General features: G+C 50.6%; 1 protein-coding gene across 19 annotated transcripts in view; it reads right to left on the bottom strand.

The window, feature by feature from the left end:
• Nucleotides 1–16,694, bottom strand: part of DYSF (dysferlin) — a 231,105-nt gene extending 214,411 nt beyond the window's left edge. For 6 of the 19 annotated variants that reach the window (XM_059943007.1, XM_059943005.1, XM_059943003.1 and 3 more), the window contains exon 1: nucleotides 16,153–16,693. In XM_059943007.1, coding sequence (XP_059798990.1) covers nucleotides 16,153–16,240 — 88 coding nt within the window. In that variant the 5' untranslated portion in view covers nucleotides 16,241–16,693. Of the gene's footprint in view, nucleotides 1–5,544; nucleotides 5,822–16,152 lie in introns of those variants that run through there. The other 13 variants (XM_059943006.1, XM_059943004.1, XM_059943000.1 and 10 more) reach the window with 4 other exon arrangements.
• Nucleotides 16,695–25,695: the final 9,001 nt, after the last annotated feature.

The raw sequence follows: 25,695 nt of genomic DNA on the forward strand, positions 1-25,695 counted from the left end.
CAGCAATGAGAAGCCCGTGCACCGCAACGAAGAGTAGCCCCCGCTCGCCACAACTAGAGAAAGCCCACACGCAGCAACAAAGACTCAATGCAGCCAAGAATAAATTAATTAATTAATTAAAAAAAAAAGAATACCCAGCAGATAAACAAAGCGATAGGAATTCAAAGTTACCAGCAGAAAACCAAAAACTGGTGGACGAGAGAAATGGTGGTAAACGGAGAAAAGGTAGCCCTGGCTTCTGCTGAGGGAAGGCCTGCTTTACTTCTTGGCACAGATACCCCCTAACAAAAAGGGTAGGCAGACTCTGATAACTCTGATACTTGCCCCACCATCTGTGCCCTGACTTAAGCCTGCACACCCCTAGACTGGGCAGCAGTCACTCCCTGCCTTCCCTAGCAGAGCTCTACTCTTCTCACCTCAAGAACTCCCACCTCGATCTCCAGCTTTCTAAATCTTAACTGAAAACATACTTTCCAGAAAATGAGTAGTCAGGAAGGGGTGGTGGCAGGTGGATATACTGGCTGTGATGGAATGCTCTCTGAGAGGGGTAGTCTTTAAACTCAAAAGGCCAATTAGAACTGGGGAAGATATTTTAAACATCTATGACAACATCTTAATGTCCTTAATATGTAAAGAGGACTCACAACTAATGAAGAAAAAGACAAACATCTCTTCCCTCCCAAACTGGGCAAATTAAAAAGCAATAATTCAGTAAGAAATAAATGCAAATAGGCAATAACATTGAAAGGTCACAAATACTATTTGAACCTAAGAAATTGTTAAAAATTTGCATGATAATGCTTTCTGTTAGCAGAATTATAAGAAAACAAGCCCCCAAACTCAGCTAATGGGAAGATAAAGTTGGTACAGACTGTCAGGATAGCAATTTGGGAAATGTGGCAAAGCCTTAAATATGTCTATAACCTCTGACACAGCAACGCCACTTCCAGTATTTACCAAAAGGAAATAGTTAAATAAGTGGGCAAAGATTTAGTCACCAGGATATTTCTCATAGTGACAGTATAATTTAAGCTTTGGATATAAATATTTAAAAAATTGATACAACCTAAACATTCCTTAATAGGGGGTTGATTAACTGAATTATGGTGCATCCATGTAATAAAATAAAACTTAGAAGGTGTGTAGAAGAATATTTACTGATACAAAAATGCCCCTGGCTTCTTACTGAGTGAAAATGTAAATATGCAAACATCTGGAAAAAAGATATCTGGATGGGATTATCTCTAGGGAGGAAGGCAAGGGGTCTGGGGACTTCTGGTGGAGGGGTAGGACCGGTAAGGTTCAATTCCTTGACCTGAGTGACAGACATGGGTGTTCCCTTCATAATTTATCCATTAACGCAGGGCTCCTCAACCTTGGCCGTATTAGCTTCTGGGGCTGGCTAAGTCTTTGCTGTGTGTGTCATGGAGCTGTCTTGTGCACTGCAGGACGCTTAGCAGCATCCCTGGCCTCTACCCACGGTAGATGCCAATAGCACCTCATCCTCCCACCCAGTGGGGACAACCCAAAGGGTCTCCAGACATTGCCAAATGTCCCCTGAGGAACATTCGCCAACTGAGAAAATCGCCAACTGAGAACAACTGCATTAAAGTGTACATTTATATTTTATGTACTTACTTAGGTGTTAAATTTCACACTAAAATTGCTTTTTAAAAAAAGAGAGGGCTTCCCTGGTGGCGCAGTGGTTGGGAGTCTGCCTGCTAATGCAGGGGACACGGGTTCAGGCCCTGGTCTGGGAGGATCCCACATGCCGCGGAGCGACTGGGCCCGTGAGCCACAACTACTGAGCCTGCGCGTCTGGAGCCTGTGCTCTGCAACAAGAGAGGCCACGATAGTGAGGCCCGCACACCGCGATGAAGAGTGGCCCCCGCTTGCCGCAACTAGAGAAAGCCCTAGCACAGAAACGAAGACCCAACACAGCCAAAAATAAATAAATTAATTAATTAATTAAAAAATAAAAATAAAAATAAAAAAATTAAAAAAAAGAGAAAAAAGAATCTTGGAGGAAATAGGTCAAATTGTTGACAAGTTAATTTGAAGTATAAGGATGGGGGGCTACTTTTTACTTTTGTCTCATCCTTTTTTACATTGAGTACATGTTACGTTCACCTAAAGAAAACAGGCTATTTTCCATGCTTTAAAGTAACATTTAATATTCAAAAAGCTAGATTCAGAGAGTCCAGTGTCCTTGCAGCTCACCTTCCCTATACAGGTAAGTCACGTGGGCCCACCTACAGATGGTTCTATAAGATCCCCTAGGAGATAGATGAGAGGGGAGGAGGGAAGGGAGAGAGAGCGACTGGAGAGACACGGGGAGGAAGAGAGGACTGATGGGAGGAGGGAAAGGGAAGGGGCAGTAATGACTCGGGTTCTGGCTGGTGAGCCTGGAGGAAGCAGGGTAGAAAGTCACTAAGTGGGGGCACAGGAGACCCAAACTTCAAGGAAATAAGACGTTTGAGCTCCAAGGGAACAGGGATCTGGTTTTGTTCTTGGATGCATCCCCAGCCCCTCGAACAGCACCCAGCATGTAGTAGGTGCTCAATAAATATTTGTTCAATGAACTAAAATGCATGAATGAAGGGATGTAAATCATAACATTAGAGGGTGGGAAATGGGCAGGGCAGAAGAGAAGTACAGCTCATTAAATGCTGTAGGAAATGAAGCTGCTCATTCACGCAGATGGTCAGTCAAAAATCTCTACCATGGCCCAGGTACTCATGGTAGTTAGTCATGCTAACTAATTAATTAATACAAGAACAAAGGGATGATAAGTATTCATTAAAAGCCTCTATCCTAAAGCCCTGAGAGAGGGAACACATAAAAGGGCCCTCAGAGTCCAGCCTCCCAGAGTTCATAGTCTATTTTGGGAGGCAGGTCCTGAAATTACATCTGAGCCTGGAATGCCGGGAACAACTGTGAGACAAGTGGGCCTGGCCAGGCCCATGCTCCTCAGGCTCTGCTCCGAGTGGGAGCCCAGCACACAGTGCGGAGACTTCTCTGCAAGCAGCCCAGTCCCCTCTGTGCCATGATGTGTTCCGACAAGGCTTCTCACCCCTGATTGCGCTTCCTGTACATTTGGAGATTTTTTAGAAACACCTATATCTGGGCCCCTCCCCCCAGAAGTTTCACTTCAAGAGAGGAGGGACAGGGAGTTTGGCAGTGGTCTTTTTGAAAGCTCCCCACGCAATTCTGATGTGCAGCCGGGGTTGAGTACCCCAAGCTAGATGATCTGTAAATTCTGGGCCTGATTCTAACAGCCCCTTTACCTAAGCATCAACTCAGCCCCAAAGTCCAGCATGAATACCCCTGTAGGGTGGGGGAGGTCCCATTAATTTCACCTTTCACCACATCTCACATCAATTTCTCTCAAGATGTGGTTCCAAAATGGCCTGCATCAGGTATGGAAATGCTAGTTCTTAGGTCACTTAAACCTGCTGCATCAGAACCTCTATGGATAGGACACAGGAATCTGTCTTTCAAGCACAATCCCCAGAAGATTCTCAGGCACAGTAAAACATGAGAACCATTGCCCCAGACTGTTGAGACTCCCAGGCACATCTGGAAGATGGTGAGTAACTGGGCCAGAAAGGGCACACACTAGAGAGTACCACCTGTTTGCTCTCAGCACCAGGCATCCTGATGAATAGGACAAGAGGCCGCCCTCAAGGAGTCCTGCGATCCTAATTATGGAGCAAAGTACTGAGCACAGCCCGGCTGGGGCGAGTGCACTAGCAGACCTAACAAGGTGCTGTGCATCCAGAGAGGAGAGACTAATGATAGCCAGGGGAATCCTGGGTGCCTTCCTGGAGAAGGTGGCATTGTAGCTGGGCTTTGAAAGATAAATAGACTTTGAACAGCTGGAGATGGTACATTCCATTATATTTCAGTTTTGCTAGAAGCTCGTCAGTGCAAATAAATAGTAAGGCATTATAAAGGGAGGGGAATGCAGAGATGGGGAGAGGACAGCAGGTGCATGTGCTCGGGGTACCTGGGCTGGGGCAACAGCCAAGAGGGACCTCAACTGATTTGGACTCAAGGGCACTGCCCACTCCAAGCACTCCCTGCCATGACCAGGACACTTCCCCAGGTTTCCATTTCCTTGTCTGCAGAATGGGGAGATTAGTAGCTACCACAAAACCGTTAGAGAACCAGGGAAAGAGACTGGTGAACAGATGCAAAAGAAGTCCAAAGCATCTAAGAGACCTAGGCTGATGAAGGGCCCTGGGCTCAGGGTCCTTGGGGAACTTCTTTCCCAGCCAGTGTTGGCCCCATAATTTCCACACAAGAATGGCTTAGGCAGAATCTGAACCTAAGGGAGAACTAGGGACCTTGTCTGGACGCTGCATTTGATAGTAGGCACCCAGGAATATCACCGATTAAGGAAAACAGAAGAGTTTTCTAAACTGTTTCGACTCACACTTTTCAAAAAAGGAATAAAATGTAAATGGTCCCACAACAAAGAATAAAAGCTACAGTTAGTTCTCACTTTGCCAAATTGTGTCTTTCATCTACGGTTCTCATCATTTCGGGGTGCTTGGGGAGCAGATGGCGACCGTGGGTCAGAGCTAAAGAGCCCCCTTGGTGGTCCCACCTTTTTCTAACCTCCTGAAAACACCAGCCACTTGTCCCTCTCCGTTTGACCACCTTTTGCGCCGCACACATTTTTTAATTCCACAAAACCACAGGATACACCTCGTGGTAAGAGGAAAACCCTCTCCCTTTCCTTAATTATCTTTCTCTGCATAACTGGGGTCCTGACTCACTGCCATTGTTCCTTCTCTTAATTTTGACAGATCCTTCCTCTTCCCTTTCCCCTCCTGAGATACCTCCTCCCGTGGGAATGTCTGCCTTGAGGCGGAAGTTAAGGGTGCCTGGTGAGAAGGCGGAGGGGTTTGAGTCCTTTGGGGTGTTTGCCCCAAACAGAGAGAGACCTTCTCTTGCCTAAGTACCACAGGCAGGCATTTAGGCTCTTTGCATTTAAAAAGCTTCCTTGAACTCTCAAAATTTTTTGTATCAAGGCCACATCCGCCCTGTTCTATCCCTTTTCCTCCCAACTGAGACACGGCCGATTCAATATGGCCAGTGTTGAAGAAAGATGGACGAATGAATGAATGAAATCAAGACACAACTTTCACGGTCTCCACGCCCAGTTTTTAAGCGATCCTATTCCTCTCTCTTCCGCACCCATCCTCCAACCCCGCCCTCATCACTGCCCGCTAAGGGCTCGCACGTTATTCCCTCCGGGCTTCGGTCTTAGTTAAGTGGTAACTGTTGACCTATTATGGCACTTCCGGTTTTCCAAAATTTCTGAGCACAGTGGCATTTATCGTGCTCGCTTGCATCCTCCTCGCCCCCTCTGCAGAAGATAGGACCGAAATTTCTCTGAGATTTCTGTCCTTGCTGACGAGGAGGAAACTATGGCTTGGACTGCAGTTAGCGCCGGAACCGGGGCGGCAGACCCGGCGGTGCGCGCGCAGAGTCGGTGGCGCGAGCGCACGGGCGCGACGGCCACGGGGCTCTCACCTCGGAAAGTCAGGCTGGCGACCGGGTCGCTGCGCCGGTCCTTCTTCACACTGGGGAGGTTGCTGGCCCTCACCAGCTGGCAGCTCAGCATGGTTCGGCCGGCCCCCACCGAGCAAGCGCTCGGCTCCGCGGCAGCCGCACCAGAGGGGAGCGAGCTGTCGCCTCCGCGGGAGAAGTCCCGGCGCCTGGGAGAGGCCGCGGCGAGGACACCGGACACCCACTGGGTGGACCCTCCCCTCCGGCCCGGGTCCGGATCCGCCCTGCCCGCGGAGGGCGGGGCGGGCCAGGGGTCAGCCCGGCGCCGGCGGGGGCGCTGGTCCCCTCCGCGGGTCCCCGCCCCCACCAGGAATGGAAGCGCAGCTGACGCGGGGCGCACGGCTCGGCTGCGCAGCTGGGAAGCGTCGCCCGCCCGCCTGCTAGCGGGAGCCCGCACCGTCCCGGCTACCCGCCCGGCCAGCGCGCCCGGGCCCCGAGCGCACCAAGGCCGACTTCGCTTCCGCTGCTCTCCTGCCCGAAGCGCCCAGGGGCAACTGGGTGCGAAGGCGGGAGGTGGGGGAAACCCGGCTTCAGAGACCAGAGTGTGTCCGCGGGAAACTGCAAGCGCTGCGAGCGCTAGAGGAGGAGACGGCCGAGCGGCCGAACGCGCGCTGCGCCCTGAGCCCCTGGCGCCCACGCCGCTCGCCTCGGCCCACCTTCCCCCTCGACCGCCCTCGGTGCCCCGGAGGCCCGAGAGACTCCAACGCTCGAACTCTCGCGAAGGGCCTCTGAGCCTTCTCCAGAGCAGTCCGGGGTCACTCGTCTCCGGAGGCGGAGGTCTGCATCCTGCCCGCTCGGTACCCTGCCACATCCCCAGCAGCAATCTCTAGGTCCCCTCGCCCCCACCGTGAGGGGGATTGCCTAGAGAGTGAGCCTCGAGCGGTGACAGCCTTTAGCGCGCGTTCCCGTGTTACGTCTGGTTCCTTTCCAGCCGATGAACTTCTTGGCCACAGGTGGCTTCTCACCTCTATACCCCTACATTGCAGCGCCGAGCACCCGACAGGCACTGTCCCTCCTCCCACCTCCCGGGTCCTCACTAGCTTCCTCACTCAGCCTCAATTCAGTGACTAGTTATCGTCATTCTGCTGCACAAGATCACAGCTCTCTTTCTCTTCTCTTGTTTTGAAGATCCAGCATTTTCAGGTGGCTAAACAACAACGTGGTGAAATCCAGCTCTGCCTGCTCCACCCCAGCCCGCTAAGCACTAAAGGTGTTGGAGAATAACACAGCTAACCTGCTGGCCTCACCTGTTATTTCCCACCCCTGACTCTGGTGGATCCTGAGTGCTGATAGGCAACCACACTACATCTCCACAGCCCCTTCAATCTCCCTCTCTCCTAGACAACAATTTCATACTTTTCTCTCCCCAAACCTACAACATCCCATCACCATCCTCACTCTCAGTTTGCTTCTTGTATGCAAAGTAGAGAACTTCCTCAGGCTCCCGGCCTCCTAACTCCCGTCAGCTTCTGCCCCCAAATCTTTTGCTCTTTCTCCTGCTGTTATAAATGAATCATTCGTACTCCTAACCCCCCCTGGGCACTTGGGCACTAGATCCTACCGCCCTCACCCACTCGATGACAAGTCTGAGGCTGTCCTCTTCCCAACCTTAAAGGCTGCACCTTCTCTAGCTGGCTTGTGCCCTCTTCCTCCTGACTCTACCACTCTCCCTGGGTGACCCCACTAACCCTCATGATGAGCTGGACATTTACTTCCTCTCCAACATCCAAACTTCCTCCCTCTCAGCAGAAGCCGACTATTCGGGTACTACCCCCAGCCCTAGCTCCAGATCCTGACCTATCTGAGACTATCTCCTGGCAATAGCTGTTGGTCCAGCGACGGCATATGTCCCGAGATGTTCTCCTGGAGGAATAACTTATCCTCCGTGAGTGAACAAGCCCAACTCCCTCTCCTGCTTCGTGAGAATAAGGAAGCATGTAGATCCAATGGCCGGCCAGCTCTAAGATGTAGCAGACACCAAGGACGGCAGACCAGAGAGAAAAATGGAGTCGGCCTGGGTCCAGGGTGACTGTGGAGCTGTCCACTCTATATGCCCAGAGCCCACCAGGTCTCTGGATCATACTGTATATGCCCAGAGCCCACCAGGTCTCTGGATCATGCTGTGGCCTGGTACTAACAGGGCTTCCTCCCAAGAGGACTTGTATCGGGAATAAAAATCACTTTAAGACTGTTTATTATTAAAGCCTTTTTGAGGTAGGATTTCACTTACTTGCAGCCTAAGTCATCCTTACTGACTTTGGTACCATCTATGTGCCCACAGCATCCAAATACCTCCACCAAGGCATTTCCACCACCACCCTCTCCTGCCTGGGCTGCCTCTTAGCTGGTCACCTCTGGTCCATTACCCACACAGGAGCCAAGTGATCTTAAATATAATCAGGTCCCTCCCCTCGTAAAACCCCTCCAAGGCCTCCCATGCTCTTGCAGTAGAGCCCGGCTCCCTTTCCTCTGCATACAAGGTAAGACCCCTCAGCCCCTCACTCTCCAGCTCCAGCTCCAGTGACTTCTCAGTTTCTGGAACATGCTGAGCTCCCTCCAAACTCCCTCCAAGCTCTGCTGTCACCTCCACCTGCACCTGCCTTCCCCTCTCTCTTAAAGGGCCACCCCCACTCACTCTTCAGGCCTCATCACTTCCGTGGGAAGCCTCTGACCTCCTGGTCTAGGCTGGGTCCTCTGGCAAACAACTGCACAGCAGCACTTTTCCTTCTTAGCGCTTGTCCCAACTGTAAGCAGTAACTATTTGTTTAAGTGCTGGTTTGATGTCTAGCTAGATGGTGGAGTCGGTCGATGAGGGGAGAGCCCAAGTTTGTCTCAGGCAGCCAGGTGTTCCCAGTGGATAGGAAGGGCTGGCCTGGGGTTGGTGTGATGGACATTGTACTTGGCTCCCCAGTGTCCCTTCCACCCCGTGATGTTAAGTGTGCTGTCCTCAAAGAGGATAGTACTGCCCCCTAGGGGGAATTTTGGATCTGATGATTGAGGATATTTTTTTACCATCATAATAATTCCTGACTTTGCTGCTTTCCCCAGCACACCACACCCTGCCCCCTAGCCCTGCTCTAATCGGTCAGAGGTGGCACAGGAAATCTGTAGGGGCATATCTAATATTTCCAGAGGAATATTCCAAGGGACTTTTGCAAACCCTTGGCTTATGTCCAAGGAACAGGGTCTCCACACACCTGCTCAGTACACCAGAAAAGCAGCAGCTGGTGGCCTGAGCCCTGGACACTTCCTGAGGCCTCTTTTTCCATCCCAGCTTCCAACTTCCCAGCCTGGCTGCCCTTCACTTCTCCCTGATAGGATGGCTGACTCTTCCCTTGGAGATGTCATCCTGGGGCCTGGTGCTCAAGGGGGCTTCCTCCCAAGGGGACTTGCATCAGGAATGCAGCTCTTGCGGACAGTGTGCTGAGACCTCAACTTGTCCCCCTCAAAGATGTCCTCCCCTCCTGCCATAGAAGTGTTCCAAGGAGCTTGACCTGGAAGCATGGTCACCCACATAAATAGACTACATTTCCCAGAACTCCCTCAGAGCTGGATGTGGCCAGGAAACCAGGTGATGACCGATGCGATATGAGCAGGAGGGCTATGTGTTCCTGCTCAGGCTGCAGTGAAAACATATCCCAAATCATCATATCCAAAATTCCCCCAAGGGGACAGCACTATCCTCTTTGAGAACCACTGGCTTAGCCTTATCATGGTGTGGAAGGGACACTGGAGAGCCAAGTACAATATCCACCACGCCAACCATGTTGTCAAAGGGACCACGGGGGATAGCAGAGAAACAAGACAGAAAGGATCCAGGGGCCTGGACAGCCCTGTGGGTCAGAACTTTACCAGCCTGGGCTGCCTACACATCAACCATTATGTGAGTGAGAGAGACCATCGTGCCCCCCACCATCAGTTAGGGCTCGCTAACCAAGAGCCCGGTCTGCATCCTACCTAAGGCCCCAGGTAAGGGCGGCTCCTCGGCATCCGGGACAACTCCAGCCCCACTGCAAAGGTGACAGGGCCAGCTTAGGGGCCACTGTTGGGTAGCAAGTGGGTAAGGGTGGTCTCGGGTGTCCTCGGCCTACAGTGGCTTGAAGCAGGATTTCAGTTCCCGGCCTGAGATTGAAGTCAGGCCACGGCAGTGAGAGCACTGAATCCTAGCCACTAGACCAGTGGCCAGTGACACGAAAATGAATTTCCACAAAGAAACAGAAAGTAGTGAAACAAGTAAAGTGTTTATTAGGAGGAAGAAGAGTACGTGTGGATAGACACATGGGCGGGCTCAGAGAGAGAGTCGCGCCGTTGTGGTAGTTTGAATGACTTTTATGGGGCATTTCTTCTGGGTTTCCTTTGACCAGTCATGTTGCTTTGCTGGTTCTGAGTCCGTATTTGGTATATCTCAGCGTGCTCCTCTGTGTGTGTGCGCATCTCTTAGCCAAGATGGATTCTAGAGAATAGGCCTATGGGTAGGTTGACATCGCTTACTATGGGGTGGCGCCCCCTCCCTTTTTGACCTCCAAGGAGCTTTTCTGTGCATGTGTAGTTGGGAAGGTCTCCTTGACTTCAAGAATGAGGAATATGTGTTTTTTTGTCTCTTATCTGGGCAGGGCTTATCTTCTCCTCCCTCCTGCTATTTTGGAGTATCTGTCCACAGGGGACGAACTCCAGCTGTTCAGCCTGGGGCTCATCTATCTCCTGCCTCAAGGGGACCTGCTTTGAAGCTGAATTTGCATAGCAAGCCCAGCTTTTACTTACAATTTCATGTTAAGCGCAACGGACATTTCAGAGCTAAAAGAGGTAAGGGGGGGAGGGGACTAAAGCTCTCCCCTGCTACCCCATCGGTGTAGTCATGGATAGGTGCTGACTGATGATCTCAGGTGAGAGGAGACTGGCTGCCTGTTCCCTGGAGAGTCCAAGCACCAAGGTCTCCCAGATTAAACAAAACACCATCAGATGCTGCCACTGGTATCCCCTGGGACACATCCAGCACATAGACCTGCTGACTTTGATCAACACAATGTTTTATAACAAAATTGTACTTTAAACATTAGGAGATCTGGATTTATAGCATCCCTTGAAAAATCAGAGAAGCTGGCACACGATCCCTAATTTCCTGCCTAACACTGATCATCTGGCACCTGCAGCCCGGAGCATGCATCTCGGCTCGCCCTACTTGCTACCACTCACCCAATATGCATGCGCTTCTCCCTCTGGCCTTAGTTACGCCACCTGCCATGCTCCCATGGGCATGTGGGTTTGTGACCCTCTCCTGTCACCTATATGGGGTCCTTCCTCCCTGCCAGTCAAGGAGGAGATACTTCAAGGAGAGCCCCTTCTTGCTCTTGGAGTTGGTCTCCTCTGGCTCAGTTCTCCTAATGTCTGGGGCCTTGTTTTTTTCCAAGGCCTGACATGGGGTATCCAGAATGCAAATAAACCTTGCCCTCTGCTTCCAATAACAAGAACCTTGAGACGGACACTCTGCATATGAGCTTACAGGATTCCTCAGGGCACATTTGCCAAAGTCCAAAAACTTACAGGAGTACGGATGGTCCAAAGCATCCTTCTGCCCTCCCCCCTCACATTCATTGAAGAATTTGTGTCCCGAGGATATCCCAATCCGACCAGCTGGGATTAGAGAGGCAGTCACATGTCTACCAGGGGTGTCAGGGTAGAGACTGCACAGACAGCAGTGATTCTAGTTATGGCCATGGTCATGTGACCGACTGCCTGGGAAGAACTCTCCCATAGCAGGAACAATCAGACGGCCCTGCGTCCGTCCCAGTGCACCCTTTTCTAGCCATGTGTCCCAAGACGTGAGATTTGACCTTTCAGAGTCTGTTTCCACTTCTGTGAAATCAAGAGAATGCTACTTCACAGAGCTGTTGGGAGGATTAAAGCAAACACTAAGGTTTCCAGCCCAGTGCCCGCCTGGCGCACAGTAGGTACACAATAGATGTTAGTGCTCTTCTTGCTAACATTTCAGCCTAATGAGCCAATCTGGAAAGAGACCAGCATGCAGGAAGTAAAGAAAGAAACAGATTTTGGCCTGGGGAGAGGGACTGAGAAGGTTTGTGGGCTCAGGGAGTCACTGGAGGGATACAGTTTCCAAGAAAGATCTAGCCCGATGGTGAGGGTCACAGCCAGCCGTCAGGCAAGTGGACGTATGTCTTAGCCTCAGAAGGGACTGCTCCAGGGGGTGTGGGGGGAGCAGCCAGAGGAGACAGGACCAGGATCCCTTGGGGCCAAGGGGATGGCCACTCACTTCTCAGCACATTGTGCCCAGTCTGGTAGGACAGTAGATGAACCAACAGAGCTGGTGATAGGCCGGACCAGGCAAAAAAGATAGTGAAAGGCTTTTTGGATGTGTGCAGTGATTTCTTAGTACATGTACAATACATGTTAACCATAATAATAATTGTAATAAATATATATATAAACATATATAATAATAGTAAAATAGTTAACATGTATTTAAGTGCCAGGCACTATTCAAAGTGTATTATGTGGATTAACACATAAACTCTTCAGAACCATCCCTCCAAAGCAGGTACTATTATTATCAACACTTTATAGATGAGGAAACTGAGACACAGAGAGGTTAAGTAACTTGCCCAAAGACACACAGCTGGAAAATGACAGTGCTGGGATTCCAAATCCAAGGTCCCAGGCAGTCTGGGTCCATAGCCAATACTCTCAGCTACCATCCTTCTTTCATTCTTGTTCTATGCTCTCATCCCACTGGAATGTGACCAAGGCTGCCAGCTATCTGCACTCCTGAGCCCCTCCACCCCACTGGATTGGCTAAGCTTGGGGTCTATGCTTACAGTGCCCCCTTTCCAGAGGCCCCCAAGTGCCTGCCACACCCACTGCAGGCTGCCCACCTCAGTGCTACATGATGATGCATCATGCATGACATGATGCATGTCAGTCCCTGAACAGCCATCACAGGCCTAACAGAGGCCTTTGAGATAGCATAGCACAAGAGTACTGCCCAGAGGGAGCAACCTGGGCCAACTGGTGACCGGTCCCATGAGATGCAGAGAGGGTGATGCAGAGGGGCAGAGACCCCTCTGAGATAAGAAAGCATCCTCCAGACCAGAGAATGAGAGTGGGGATGTCAGGGCCTGAGGGAGAACGAGAGTGGGTGGCATCAGGGACAATGTGTGAGATAAGGCAGGGTGTGAGGGGGCCACGTGCAGACTGAGACTGGGCTCTGGGGTGTGAGCCAGACCTGGGTCCACTCCTGCCCCTCCACCTTTTACTGCTTGTCTCTTATAAATCAGAGCTAAGACCAGAGGGAAATGGTAGAGCAGTTAAAGATGGGGTTCTGGAGCCAGATTGTGTGGGCCTGAATCCTGATTCCACTAATGACTAGTGTATGATTTAACCTCTTTTTGGTGTAGAATGGGGGTGATAATGGTTGCTACCATATATGGTTGATAGGAGGATTAAACGTCTACATATAAGGGCCTGGTACAAATTACAACTCGAACATGACAGAACTCATAGTAAGTGAGCTCTATTTAGAACAGTGCTTACACCTAGTAAGCACAGTATCAGTTAAATATATCTCACAGCATCATTGTGCTTAATGAATGACCATTCTCTCTCCTTGTGATGAATACACTTTTCAAAATTGGAATCCTCCATCTCTGGGTCATTCATCATACACTGCGCTCCCCCCTCCACTCTGACTCAGCCCATGCTGCGTACCCCACGCACAGCCCTCCCCTGTTCTGGCTCAGGCCCAGGGTGCCTCATGTGTGGGCAGTGTGTGGTATGCTTTCCAAAGCACTTTCTTATTCATGAGCATGGACGTTGAGAACAACAGAGGGCGTGATGATGGGGGTTGGGGGGGGTGCTTTGGCCACTGTGTGACCTTGGCCAGGCCCCTGCACTTCTCTGGGCCCATCTGTTCATCTGTAAAAGGGGATGATATCCCTGCCCATTGGCCTCACAAAGCTACTGTGAGCAGGAAATGAATTTATGCATGCGCGGAGGCACCTGTGAAATTATGAGATACTACAAATAGGTAGCCAAAGGAGGGGGTCTATGGGCCCCAAAACTAACAGGTCTGGGAAAGCCAGATCCAGGCCAGCTGGTGCGGGAAGCCTTCCCAGAAGGGTGTTTTGCTCTGAGAAGTGTGCTCCTGAGACCAGAGCCTTCTGTGTAATCATTCACCAACCTGGCCCTGGTCGGGAGAAGGAGGGTGAGCAGGCCTGAATGGTGCAGGGAGGCCAAATTTGGACATGAGTGAAGAGCTTGGCCAACACGCAGGAGGTGGACTGCGGCCAGGGGTGGGGGAGGGGGGCCTGCGCTCCCCATGACTGCTCGGCAGTGACTGTGATGGCTGGGAGTGGGCGGGATCCAGAAGGCCCCCTCCAAAGGCGGGGGACACTCCTGGTCAGCACAGTGTACCCTCTTTCATCGCCAGGGAAGGGGGAGCCCACCCGGAGGAGCCAGGCTGCAGGCAAAGGGGAGGACTGCAGACTGACAGCAGACAGACAAACGGGGGGAAGGGCTCAGTCAGGGCGAGGATACAGGATGGGGCGATTGCTCCACAGGCGGCCCTGGGAGCAGAAATGACGACAACAGGATTTCCTCTAGGTAAAGCACTTCTGGGGTGAGAAAGTGCTTCCCCTTTCATTATTCATTATTCATTCTTTCCTTTCTCTTACTAGGGTTCTGAGCTTGGTCTGGGTAGGGGCGCCATGAAGGCTGAGTCAAGTGTGTTGTCCTGCGGGGAGGTGTTGGGAGCTGGGGGTGTGGTCAGAGAAAGTGGAGGAAAATCTGGTTCAGGCTGAGTGGACGCCAGAGGAGACAAGACCCCTGAGGACAGAGGCAGGGGCTCCAAGGTGACCCTTCTTGCATTTCACTTGTGCACTGGACAGCTCCAGAGGGTGCTCAGCCCTCAGGGGGCCCTGTGCCAGGCGAGGGGTGCTGGGGCGGGAGTAGCTGCTTAAAGCACAGGGTGCCTGTTTTCCCTCTGGCTGCAATGTATCCTCCCTCCCCTCAGCCAGGGGGCTATTTACAGAGTGAATGGTGCTCCCTGGAGGTCTGCAGCTCTCAGCCCAGGGCCCTCAGCCAGGCTGCTAGTCCGGGCCATGCAGATGAACCACTGGCCTGGCCTGCCCAGAGCCAAGGTTTCAGAGGAAGCGTGGAGGCCCCCGATTTGTGCCCTCGTTCTCCTCCTGGAAACACCTTGATAAAGCTCATTTCTGAAGGCAACTGTGGGAAACTGGTCAGAACAGGTCAAAGCAACGCGTTAGGAAAAGAGCACAGCTGGAGTGTCACCTACCGCTCCTCCTACCCCCTTCGGTGCACACTTCTTTCCAGGCCAAGGGCCCATTCAGCGACTCCTCCTCGAGAAACCCAGAATCTCACACCCAGGAATGTGTGTGTGTGTGTGTGTGTGTGTGTGTGTGTGTGTGTGAGTGTGTGTGTGTGTGTGTGCGCGCGCGCACATTGCTATGGACACATGCCTGCGTTCTGTGAGTTTCTACTCCTTGGAACTTGCAGGTGTCACATGCACTTCAGGTGTGCATGTGTCCGGGAGCACATGGGCACATGGGCGTCTGGGAACAGGTAGATCCAGGAGCTCGTGAAACTGAAAGGGAATGTCTGCTGGATGGCCAGGGACCAGCCGATGTTATGATTGCCGGAGGCCTGGGATGTAGCCAGATCTCCGGGGGAGAAAGGGAAAGACAGGTAACAGAGGCTGAGAGTGAACCCACAGGGTGGGTGGGGAGGTGGGCTCCCACACTCCTGCCCTCTGGTCCTTCTCCTTCAGTATGGCTCCAAACCCACAGACCCAGCTGTGTAGACCCCAGCTCTGGCTCCACCCAGAGGGGGACCGCAGAGAAGCAGACAGGGCCCAGCCCTCACCTCCTGGAGTAGTCCATTCATCACCATGAAAAGACCTTCCTGCGGGAGGTCTCAATCTGATAGGGAAGCAGGCTCCCCTGCTCAAGGTAGCCTCAACCTGATGATGGAGCTACCACCCCCAACATGCTAAATTTCCCGCATCCTGTGCCCAAAGCAAGGGTAGGATCCCTGGACCGATGGGCGATGCCTCTGCCCCCAGGGGCCGCCTGCCTGCCGGCCCAGCCTGTAATAGAGAGCGAAGGCCGAGGAGAGCCGCCAGGCCCGGGCCGGGGCGCGAGGGGGGGCGGGGGGAAGAGCTGGATTGCAAATAGTCCGGGGACCAGTCTTCCGGGGAGAGGCGGGGAGCCCTGCAGTACAACGCTTTGCAGCACACAACCCGGAAAGGCCTCTTTTAAGAGATCCAGAGAGTGCGAGGAAAGATGCTGGCCCCGTATTCCAGGTCCCTCTTAGCCCCAACCCGGGCTCAGCTTCCAGGCCGCTCAGCCACCTCTCCCTCTTGCCTCAATTTCCCTCTGAGTCGCCTCTCTCCGAGGGTGTGTGTTTTCGCAACACTCAAAGTCAATCTGGTCTGGGCGAGGAGTCTGGCCTCTCACGTCCCGGTGCTCTCCGGGATGGAGAGCCGCGGCGTCTCCTCTCCGACCCCATCCTCCCCTCCCGGGAGGGATCGCGGGCCCCTCCTACCTGCAAACACCGCAGAGCAGTAGGCATCGCTGATGTCGGAGTCCGGGGTGCGGACGTTCTCGGCGTAGAGGATGAAGACCCTCAGCATGACTGGCGGGAGTCCGGGCCCAGTGCGCCCAGGGCGCGGAGAGGGCTGGGCAAGGTCGGGGACGGTCGAGACGCAGCTCGAGGGTTCCCTCACTGGAGAGAGCTGGCGGAGGGAGAGCGGCTTGGATCACTGGCTCCCGGCTCAGAGCAGCGGCTCTTAAAGAGGAACAGGCCAGTCCCGGGCTGCTCCAGTGGGCTCCACTCGGTCCGCGCCCCGGCTGCGCTCAGCCCGCTTGTCAGCGGGTGCTCCGAGGAGAACAGGGGCTTCTGCTCCCCTTCCACCCCCGCCGCCCTACCCTGTCTCGGCTAAGCTGTAATTCAATGCTCCGGCCGCAGACTCTCCCAATGACACGGCATTTTGCACCTGGCGGTGGAACAGCGGACTGGGCGGCGGCCGCGAGGGCTGAGGGCTGGACCGGGGCTCCGGGCGCCCAGCGCAGTTCAGATCTCGCTCCTGGACAGGAGAAAGGCTTGGTCCCTCCCCTGACCTTCCACCTCCGGCAGTGCGCGACGCCAAGCCCGTCGCCTCCTCCCGCCGCGGGGATTCCAGCACTCTCCCTCGGAGCCAGCCGGACCGCCCCGGGGACGCGCTGGGCAGCAGGCGCAGGGCCGGCGCTTTCGCTAGGCAAGACCAGAGCTGAGGAATTTCATTGACTGGCAGCGCCGGCTGCCTTAAAAACTTTGTACCCCTCTTCTCTGGTTGTAAAAACAACACATGCCACTTTTAACACAAAATCATAAAAGAAGGAAATCACTGAGTCTGAAAAATACAGTATTAACATTTGTTTATTTACCAGCCCAGACTTTTTCCTGTGAATTGCATGCATATATGCATGTAAATTAGTCTATTGTATACCTGAGATCAGAGTGTCTGTGCAGTTCTGTGTCCTGCTTTTTCATGTACCATTTTCTTGCATCATTAAAAATTCTTTATACAGAACTTTTTCAATAGCTACCTAATTTTCTATCATATGAATGTCTTAAATTCTCAAAGCTTTCTCCCATTGCTGCACATTTAGACTCTTCCCAGTTTCTTACCATCAGAGTAGTGAGAAATCGTTTTTCATATAAAAACTGGGATATAAACCCATCTTGAGCCCCCCTCTGCTTGTTCCTCAGATGGGATTCCTAGCTTTGGAATTATAAGGGCACAGGACATGCCTTTTTTTAGGTCCTAGTACCTGTTGCTAAACTGCCTTCCGGGAGCTGTGTGGACCCACTCCCAGCAGTTGGGTGACTCACCTTCTAAAGTGGGCCACTTGGATGGGTGTGGGTGTGCAGCTGTCAGCAAAACTTCTCCCCCAGCAGCCCATGGGGGTAGCACACACTCCCAGGGCAGGAAGGGTCAGCTGCTGACAGGGGGCTGGCTTTGCCTTATATGAAGGTACCAGGAGGTAGCAACACTCCCCCAAAGGTCTGTGATTTTAAGATCAGAATAGCGGACACTGTGGTCACTTATAGTCCTCCTGCTGCAATCTGTGCCTCTTCTTTGCCCCTAGCACAATATGTGGTTGGGGGAAAAGTAAAATGAGGGGGGTTCAATTTAATCATTCATTTAACAGGTATGTATGGAGCCCTACAACATGCCAAGCACTGTCCTGGGTGACAGGGACACAACGGTGAACATAAGTGACATGGTCCCTGTTATGGGCTGAATTGTGTTCTCCCAAAATCTGTACATTGAAGCACTAACCCCAGTTAAGAAGGTGATTAAGTTAAAATGAGGCTCTTAGAGTAGGCTCTAATCTAATACAACCTGACAGGTTCTTATAAGAAGAGGAAATTTGGATACATGAAGAGACACCAGGGAGGCATGCACACAGAGGAAAGACCATGCAAGAACACCACAAGGAGGGGGCCATCTGCAAGCCCAGGAGAGGGGTCTCAGCAGAAACCAGACCTGCTGACTGACAGGTTGATCTTGGACTTCTAGCCTCCAGAACTGTGAGAAAACAAATTTCTGTCGTTTAAGTCACCCAGTTGGTGGTATTTTGTTATGGCAGCCTGAGAAGATTAATATAGTCCTTGACCTCACGGAGTTTCCACTTCAGTGGGGGAAACTGACGCTTATCAAGTAATCAAGCTAATCTTACACCATTACAATAAGTGCAATAAAGGATAGAAAATGGTGGTGTGTGAGAGCAGATAGTAGGAGCCCTCATCTCATCCCCGGACAGTGAGAGGTATTTGAGATGAGATCTGAAGGCCAGTTAGGAGTTTACTGGGCAAGACTGAGGTTGGGGCAGAGGACAAGAGGGTTCTCAAGAGAAGGAAGGAAACGCTCTGGGTCACGGTCCTGGGAAGAGTCCAGGAAGAAAGAACATCCTGACTGGAGTGCAGATTGGGGGCAGGGGGTGTTGGAGGAGGTGAGGCTGAAGAGAACCACACAGGGCCTGTGGGAAGCTGCCTAGGGCCCACCAGGTCCACAGGGATGACAGGATCTGGTTTACTTTTCAGCATCTCTGGATGCTTTGGGAGGAATGGGGTGCAAGGGGCCAGAGTGGAGGTGAAGAGGCCAGTTAGAAGCTATAGCAGAGGGTCAAAGTGAGACATGGCGGTGACTTGGCCCAAGGTGGTGAAAGTGGAGATGGAACGAAGGAAACCTGGGAGGAATTGGGAGGGACGTTCTGTAAGCAGGTGGAGTAGATCAAGCTTCTTGCTGCTGAACCTGGCCTTTATGTGTTGCTGGAGAAAAAACCTTTGGATGAAGTAATTGGCTGATTCATTCATTCATTCATTCAACCAACGTTTATAGGGTGCCTCGTATGTGGCAGGAGTTTGCCAGATTCCAGTTTTAGAGAAGGGTACCAAATAGGGAGTAAAACTTAATTTCATTGAGAAGAAGGGCAAGAGGCCCTGTTGATCTAGGGAAAGTCCAAATTATGTTCTATTTTTAAAGAAGTACAGTTTGGCTCTATTCAAATGCATAAAGTAACATGAACCTGCTGCAAGGCAGAGCTAAAATTGGATCCAAGAAGCACTTAGCTGCTTGCAAATACAATGTGACTAAAGTGATTTGAGAAGAACCAGTTTTCTTTATAGGTTATACATCCCCTTTGCAACTTCTCTACACTGTTTATTCATGCAGCAAGTCCTCTTTTATGCATAGCCACACCTGTACAGATATGAACCCCTAGTGGGAATGCCCCCCAACTTTATTCCTCAATATATAGGACATGTTTGGGGTGTCTTCTCTATTTAAAAGAACCATGTTCTCTGAGACCGCCCCCCTGGAGACAGGGAAAGACACCGGATTCAAGCTGAAGCAATTCGATGATCTTTCCCAAGAATCTGGAACTGGAACTGAGATGCTAGCTTCTGTGTGTGGCTGGAGCTCAGATGAATAAAACGGAGCCTCAGAAAGAGCTCCATGCAGGGAGAAAGTTCTGCAGTCAGAGAAAAAGAGATGATGGGGGAGGGGGGAGGGAACAGAGAGAAAGAGACCCTTCTAGTTGTTTCTGGATCCCATCCCTCATGAGTCTTTCTGCCCATGAATTCTGAGATGGCCTTGGAAGTGAATATGCGTCGTTTTTGGCTCCCAGCTTTCAACCTCTCCTTCCTAAAACGCCCTCTCACCACTCCTCGTAAGTGGTCCCAGGGAGCAGAAGTGCCTTCCTCTCTAGAAACTTCAGAGCCAGGGCCTCCCGCTCCCTGTCACTGTACAGTGTGGCCCAGGCTCAGCCAGATGGACACTCTCCCAGGACTGGAAGTAAGTCCTTAGGAGCTTCAGGAAGTCAGACATGGCAGCTGCAGTGACAGCAAATGACCAGCCTTTTCCTGCTGTAGGACGAAGGATCACAGCTGTGACTCCTGCTGCCCTGAGTTCTATTTCTTTCCCAAGCCGAGACTGCCAGCTTCCCTCCATTCTGTGAGCCCCCAAGGCTCCCCTGTAACTCTCTCGATTCGGATGCCCAGGTTTGGTTGCTATTGCTAGTAGCCGAGAATCCAACTGTATCCAGTGTCTTTATAGTGAATCCCTCCACATCTTGATTAGGGTAATTTGAAGCACAATTCTTTTTTTTTTTCTTCTTTTTTTAAGATTTAATTTTTATTTATTTTTGGCTGTGTTGGGTCTTCGTTGCTGCGCACCAGCTTTCTCTAGTTGTGGCGAGCGGGGGCTACTCTTCGTTGTGGTGCGCGGGCTTCTCGTTATGGTGGCTTCTCGTTACGGTGCCTTCTCTGGTTGCAGAGCGTGGGCTCTAGGCGCGCAGCCTCAGTAGCTGTGGCTCGCAGGCTCCAGAGCGCAGGCTCAGTAGTTGTGGTGCACGGGCTTAGTTGCTCCGCGGCATGTGGGATCTTCCTGGACCAGTGATCGAACCCATGTCCCCCGTGTTGGAAGGAGGACTCCTACCCACTGTGCCACAAGGGAAGTCCCTGAAGCATAATTCTGTTTCTTGCTATAAAAGATCCTTGGCTATGACTTTCAAGATATATTAAGCACCACTAGTGTCTTATATTTCTGCCTATCTTCTCTGTTTTGGAACTATGGTTGGAATCAGACCAGGAAAGAAGCAAAGCAGTGGAGGAGTGGAGAATGTGAGGACTTAGAGCTTTTTTTTTTTTTTTTTGGCCACACGGGGTGGCATGTGGGATCTTAGTTCCCTGACCAGGGATCCAACCCATGCCCCCCTGCAGTGGAAGCACGGAGTCTTAACAGTACTTAGAGCTTTGATGTAACCCAGAAAGAGTCCTCAGAGGGTGAAGTAAGGTCTACAGGTGTGTGTTATTGTCAGGAGGATTATTGTGGGCTGGGGTCCATCCCTTACTTGGGATGAGAGAATAACCAACTGGGCTGCCATGTACAGTTGCACAGGTAGTGCCCTGAACAATGATACATGATGACCCTCATAGACCATAACCAAGTCAAAGTCAGGATCTCTAGCTGAAGGTACTAAATAGGCAGTCAGTCAGCTTCAGCTCAGGAAGTCTCTAAAGATGAATTCTACTCTGTAGATAGCCTGGCTGACATGCAGAATTTATACATCTTCTTGTATTGGGTTGGCCAAAAAGTTCGTTTGGGTTTTCCGTAAGATGTTACAGTTTGGTTTCTCCTCTGGGAAAGAAAGTAAATAAGTAGAACCCTTCCCAACTTAGGCAATTTAAGGAAAAATTATTTGAATCTTCAAGGTCAACCTATTTTTGCTTCTATGAGCTCAGGTCTTCTGGGACCACATGCTCTGTGTTCTGGGCAGAGGAAGCCAGTGGGTCAGGTGTACCGGGAACAGAAAGTGGGGATGGTAACAGTGTTAGCTCCCACTTACCACATGACTATTGACAGATTTATTATCTCTGAGCCTTAGTTTCCTCATCTATAAGATGAATACAATCACAGTTTGCAGTGAGGATAAAATGAGAATAAAATGCATGTAATGTAAAACACTATTTTAAGGTTTTCCAAAATCAAGGCTGCCTCCCTTTTCTGGCCTGGATAGGGATTTTTTTTTTTTATCACAGCAGGTTAAGCAATTACAACATATCAGGATACAGAGGCTGCTCAAAATATTTTATTTATCTTTTATTTCCTATCAAATGCAGAGATGTCCACTCTGTTCCTGCCCTCTGCTGAAGGTGAGATTTGTCAATTGTCTGGATTGTCCAGGGCCAAGGGGTGGCCTCGCCTGGCTCGATCTTTGGGGGCCAACAACAGAGGGTGCCTACTGTCCACAGCCAAGTCAGAAAAGTGCCTCTACAAAGATATATTCATTTCCTAATCTCCAGGACCTGTGAATATTACTTTACATGGCAAAACATGTGATTAAGTTAAGGCTCTTGAGAGGGGGAGTTTATCCTGGATTATCCCAGTGGGCCCTAAATGCAATCACATGTATCCTTATAAGAAAGAGGCAGCGGGAGAAAAGCAGGTGCACACAGAGAAGGTGATGTGAAGATGGAGGCAGAGATTGGAGTGATGGGGCCACAAGTTAAGGAATGCCAGGCAGTCACCAGAAGCTACAAGAGATAAGAACAGATTTTCCCCCAAAGCCTCCGGAAGGAGCATGGCTCTGCTGACACCTTGAGCTTGGACTTCTGGCCTCCACAACTGTGAAAGAATACGTTGTGTTGTTTTAACCACCACAATTGTAACAATTGGTTGGAGCAGCCATAGGAAACTAATGCACCAAGCCTCTGACAACGCACGCAGCCAGACCATTATTGAAAAGGACTGGTGTTCAGACCCCTTTTACTGCTTGTTGTTTCGGGGTAGAAAAGGAGAGTCAGCTCTCCAGCCTCACTGAGACACCAAGCGACAAGTCTGATATCATTTTCCAATAGAAAACAGAAAGAAAGAAGAGAAGCAGCGACAGATTTTAACAGAAGAGAGAATGTGTCAACGCTACATGACTTGCACATTCTCCGCCACACAGGTCTCCGCCACGCCTGCGAAGAGCCACAGATCCCGCTCACACTCTGGTCATCTCATCTGCTTACGCTGAGGAGAAAAACTTACGGTAATGTCAGAAGGTTTCAATTTTCCATGAAAGGGACCTTCCTGAGAATCTACCATGATAAACACTTAGTAAGCACCCAATAGACAGAGACTATTTTTATCCATTCAGGCATGGCTGCTACACCGAAAAGGAGTGCGCTCAGAATGGAGGGGTGGGGTTCCTGTGGTCTCTGAAATGCCCCCTGGAAGCCCCATCCTGAGCACGGAGTGGGATCAGCCCACCTGCTGAAGTGTGGGGAGCACGGCCTTGGGACCAATGTGAGCAGGTCAGTCTGTAAGCACGGTCCTCCTTTCACATCAATGCCAAAGGATGAGGAGTCTCTAGAGAGGATGAGAGAAACACACACACACACACACACACACACACACACACACGGGTGGGGCGGGGCGTTGGAGGAGGGGAGAGAGCACAGGTGCACTTCTGAGGAGATCCAAACTAAGGTGATGGAGGAAAAGAACAGAAATTAAACTTTTTCCAGAGTGAGGCTATCGCATCTTCTGGAAGAGGCTACAACATCCCAGGATGCAGCAGTCTTAGCAAATGGGAGGAAACCTGTTCCGGGCCCCAGCAGGGGGAAGAGGCAGATGGTGGTGCTGGATGGCTCCCTGCTGAGGCACAGAATAAGGGCCTAGGCAGAGCTCATGCCCATGAGGAGCAGCGGGTGGGAAGGGCTCCTTCTGTGCATCTCTGGGCGGAGCTGAGCCAGAGAGCTTTCTGAAGCTTACATACCAGAGGACTCCTGCGGCTATCTGGGGACACACCACCAGGAAAGGCCTAAAGAATAGTTCCAGGACTTAAGAGGGCAACAAACTGTTGGCATTTTCAGTGTGTCTTCCTTGCCTGAAGGCTGAGACTTTGGAAAAGAAAGGACACCAAGAGAAGTGAATATTTGACTCATCAGCATTTCTTAAAGTGTGCTCGATCTGAAGGTTTCCTGCATTGGAAGCTTCTTGTAAAAAATGGAGACACCCGGGTTCCAATGTACTCCTAGACCTACTGAATCAAAATCTCTGCAAAAGGCCCAGGAATCTGGCTTTTAAAAACTCCCCAGTTATTCTTATATGGACCAAAGACCAGGAAACACTGACCTAGGTAGTGTCAAAGCACAGGCTTTGGCTCTTTGGATCATAACCTTAAATGCCAGGTGAATGCACTCCTGAATCCAGAGGGTGTACATTTCACCAGGACTGAGAAGACTATGTTTGCCTGGAGATTGGCTTGAAGTGGGAAAAGAGAGCATTTGGGGGAGGGAGAGAAGGTGAGGGAGATAATATTCAGCTAAACACTGTAAAACCAGTAGGACAAGAAAAGGACAATGGCACCAGTGTAAAAGGATGACTCTGGAGTCAGACTACCTGGATTCAAACCTTCACTCTTCACCTTCTAGCTGTAGAGCCTTGGGCATGAGAGCCTACATTCCTGAGACCTCGGTTTCCTTGTCTGTAAAATGGATACTATAGGAACATCTACCTCATGGGACAAGTGCTTGTGATGATTAACTGTTATGTGTCAACTTGACTGGGCTAAGAGATGCCCAGACAGCTGGTAAAACATTATTTCTGGGTGTCTGTGAGGTTGTTTCTGGAAGAGATTAGCATCTGAATCGGTAGGCTAAGTAAAGATCACCCTCACCAGTGCAGGCGGGTATCATCCAGTCCATTGAGGGACTGAATAGACTGCTTAGAACAGTAAGGCAGAGGAAGGGCAGATATGTTCTCTGCTTGAGCTGGGACATCCATCTTCTCCTGCCCTCAGACACCGGCACTCCTGGTTCTTGGGCCTTCTCAGATCAGGACTTCCACCATCAGCAACCTCCACTCCCACCCCACCCCACTCCTTCCTGGTTCTTGGGCCTTTGGGTTAGGACTGGAACTGCACCACTGGCTTTTCCGGGCCGCCAGCTTGCAGACGGCAGGTCATGGGACTTCTCAGCCTCCATTAAGTGCAAGTGCTAATCTTTCATAATAAATTTCTTTCTATGTATTTATATGTATATCCTGCTGGTTCTGTTTCTCCAGAGAACTCTGACAAATACAGTGCTTTACAAACATTATATCTGCCTGGTGTATAGTGAGCATTCAGTAAATATTAGCTAGTTATTATTATTGTTTTATTATTATTACTATTGGAATGTGTAGCTATTATTTAATTTCATAAAATTAAAACTTTAGAAATGAAACCACAAATAATATTTATGGTCTCTAACATCTGTAAAAATGTTATAAGCTGTCTTAGTCCATTCAGGCTGCTATAACAAAATAACATAGACTGCAAGGTTCATAAACAGAAATTTTCACTCGCAGTCTGGAGGCTGGAAGTCTCATATCAGGGCGCCCACATGGCTGAGTAAGGTCTCTTCTCCGGGTCACAGACTTCTCATTGCGTCCTCATGTGATAGAAGAGGCTAGGAGTATCTCTGGAGCCTCTTTAAAAAACACTAATCCTATTCATGAGGGCTCCACTCTCATGACTTAAACACCTCCCAAAGTCCCACCTACTAATAGCATCACCTTTAGGGGTTAGGATTTCAGCATATGAATTTTGGGGGCCACAAACATTCAGACCATAGCAGAAGCATTTATGGTTTTAACAGTAGAAGTATTTACATAAACCCAACAAAGTGATGAAAGATAGTCCTTGATCAAAGCAGCATAACTACCAGAGGGCAGAAGAGAGTCCTGCAGATCAAGAAGATGTACCCCTGCATGGAAATCCTCACCAAGACTCATGCAAGAGAGGCTCTAGGTGAGGATTATAGGAGAGGGGAAACTGGAACATATGATTACTGGAGATGATGATTCTAGTGCAAGGGCTAGCCCAGGTGGTGAGGAGAGACTTCCACTCTCTGGACATTTGGGGGAAGTTACAGTAGCTCAGTGATATGCATCTAGTAATATCTCGATTTACCTTAGGGACCATTCTATTGCTTAGAAGATGAGCTGAAAAAGAAGGAACCCACTACATGGAACATAATCCTGGCCAACGAGAAAGAACTGGTTGGAAAAGC

Source organism: Balaenoptera ricei, chromosome 13 (genome assembly GCF_028023285.1).
Source record: "Balaenoptera ricei isolate mBalRic1 chromosome 13, mBalRic1.hap2, whole genome shotgun sequence".
Lineage (NCBI taxonomy): Eukaryota > Metazoa > Chordata > Mammalia > Artiodactyla > Balaenopteridae > Balaenoptera > Balaenoptera ricei.